At 42.3% G+C, this 2,839-nt stretch overlaps 1 protein-coding gene across 1 annotated transcript in view; it reads left to right on the forward strand.

Annotated features, from left to right (window-relative positions):
* Positions 1-2,469, forward strand: part of LOC101343484 (MKI67 FHA domain-interacting nucleolar phosphoprotein-like) — a 38,123-nt gene extending 35,654 nt beyond the window's left edge. The window contains 2 exon segments of the mRNA XM_012560108.1: positions 1,763-1,907; positions 1,910-2,469. Coding sequence (XP_012415562.1) covers positions 1,763-1,907; positions 1,910-2,469 — 705 coding nt within the window.
* Positions 2,470-2,839: the final 370 nt, after the last annotated feature.

Raw genomic sequence — 2,839 nt, forward strand, 5'->3', positions numbered from 1 at the left:
ACGTAGAAAAGAGAGACATGGTTTTTTCTTCTGAGGCACTGCAGAGGAGGAGGTGGCAAGGAACCAAAGATGGTAACTCTGGGATGCGGCTCGCAGAGCTGCATATGTGGATGAGGATACTAAGGTTCACCACAAGTCCAGGGGTTCAGTGCCTGGAGAGAGGAGCTGAATCAGTAAGGTCAGACTCGAGATCTAGCCATGCAGTGAAATTTCTATTCAATCATAGGCAAGTCATAGAATTCTCCTGGCCTCAGGTATCTCCTAGGTAAAATGGGAATAAAACCACCTCCTCTAACTAACTTGTTGAGATTAACATGAGGACACAGATTATGTGAAAAATGTGTTAAAAATATAAAGAATCACTTAAGACAGCATCTCTGCTTCTTATTAGGAAGGATATAGCTAAAACTTTGATTAAGTGGGCCACATTCAGTAAAGAGCCGTATAATAGGGATAAACTCTTGTCTCTCTTGGGACTGCTATGATAATGCATTTTCAAATACAGGATTTGGGGGTGGGAATAGGAAGGTAATATAGGTATATTTGTAAACTGTAAAGCACCTTGAAAATGTAAGGTATTATTACAGTTATAATTATTAAAGTGGCATTATAATTATGATTATTGTGATTATAATAATTATTATAAATTAATTATTCTTAACCAGTTGGTTGCATGCAGACATGACTAGTTGGAGAGATGGATGATCAGGTATTTCCCAAGTCACATAGAAGCCTGTTCTCCACCATCTTGTCTAACAGATATTGCAAAAAGATATTCTCCATGACTCTTGTTACGGAGAAATCTGAGAGAAGCTAACTGTCTATAAGCCCATACTACACTGAATTGGATTGTGATAATAGTACATAAAATGCCAAAAGTTTAAGTGAATGACGCAGAACATTTTAATAACTATTAAGTAATTTGGTGCTCACAGAGTAAGGAATTATTTAAGACTGCTATTATTAACCCTTTTGGCGGATATGGAGACTCAGCAGATAAAGGTGAAGGGCTTGGGGGACCTCATACCATCAAGAAAGCAGCGCCGGGAGCAGAGCGCGTCCTTTGGACCGGGGTCCCTGCGCCGAGAAGCTCCTAGTCTGGGGGAATACTGATGAGAAGGCCGAGAGAGAGAAAACCTTCCCCTGGAGCTGACATCTTGAATTTGGTCTTTTAGCCTACTTTGACTATGAGGAAATAAACTTCTCTTCATTAAAACCATCCACTTGTATTTCTGTTGTAGCCACACTAGATGACTAAGACAGAGTTTGGTACTGAGACAGTGGGGTGCTGCTTTAACAGATACCTAAAATGTGGAAGCAGTTCTGAAACTGTCAACGGATACAGCAGTGGCAGCAACAGAGGACCAGCAGCAGCAGAGAACCTACAGCAGCAGAGAACCTACAGCAGCAGAACCAGGAGACCACTGCGAGAGGGCACTGGAGCTGACCCACGGAACAAGAGAGCTGAGTGCCTGTGCGCGGGAGGCTTCCTGGTGGAGTGGGGTGCCTTCAGGCACTTATCAGTGGAGCTAGGCTTGCCGACCCACGGATCAAGGGAGCTGAGTGCCTGTGTGCAGGAGGCTTCCTGGCGGAGTGGGGTGCTTCTGAGCATTTATACCGTTGGAGCTACAGAGCTTTGGAACACTTGCCCCAGCAGGGCAGAGGCGGGCATGAGGCCCGAGGGCCAAGAGGCCGCAGAAGACAGAAGCAGAAGCTGAAGAGACAAGGGACACAAGAAGCCGAGCTGCCTGAGTCTCAAAAGCAAGAAAAACTTACTCCTGGAGTAGTCTATGTGGGCCACATAGCTCGAGGCCTTTTTGAACCCCAACTCAAGGCATATTTCTCCCAGTTTGGCACTGTTACGAGACTCAAATTGTCCAGAAGTAAAAAGACTGGAAATAGCAAAGCTCTGCCTTTGTAGAGTTTGAGTCCAATGATGTTGCCAAGATAGTTGCTGAAACAATGAACAACCACCTTTCTGGTGAAAGACTCTTGAAGTGTGATTTTATGCCACCTGAAAAGGTACATGAAGAACTTTTCAAAGACTGGGTTGTTCCATTCTCAAAGCCATCGCTTCCAGCAGTAAAACGGTACGATAAGAAACGGACACTGCCAGAAAAGCTGCGGATGGAGAAGCGATTTAAAAACAAAGAAAAATTACTTAGGAAGAAGTTAGCTAAAAAAAGAATAGTTTATAATTTTCCATCATTGATTTTACCAAAAAAGAAAAAGGGAAAAGTTTCAAAAGCACATCTTCAGAACTCTACAAATAGCCAGGGCTCCACACCAGTTTGTACACCAACATTTTTGGAGAAGAGAAAGTCTGAAGTGGCTAAAATGAATGATGATGATGAAGATAATGAAATCACTTTCAAACAGCCTGTAGTTGGTGTAAAAGAAGAAATACAACAGACTCAAACACCTACACGTTCAGGGAAAAAAAGAAGAAGAAGAAAAAGCAAACAGTGATTCAGAATGTATTTTATTACTAGGACTGACTCTTTAGATTTTCCTAGGTGCAGTGATATGCAGACATTGGCACAATTTTTGGAAGAAAAACATTGGTTAAAATAAAAGCCGTCAGTAATTCTGGCTTGCCTACCCTTGCTGAAATACAGAGAGTTTGCAATGACCTGCTCACTTACCTCTTTGCCCTGTTAGTCTCCTCTCCATTGCTTTGCGTGTTTCATAGTTGTCCTTAGTTGCTGTTCAAACAGTGACCAGCAAGTAACTTCCTACAGTTATTTGTATGCAAGTGAAACAAGTACGTTTTTGCCTTCTCAATTGTTGATGATGCCTTGAAATGTGCTTTCGGACTAGCTACTCTAAATATATAAGA

Source organism: Trichechus manatus, unplaced genomic scaffold (assembly GCF_000243295.1).
Source record: "Trichechus manatus latirostris isolate Lorelei unplaced genomic scaffold, TriManLat1.0 scaffold00011, whole genome shotgun sequence".
NCBI lineage: Eukaryota > Metazoa > Chordata > Mammalia > Sirenia > Trichechidae > Trichechus > Trichechus manatus.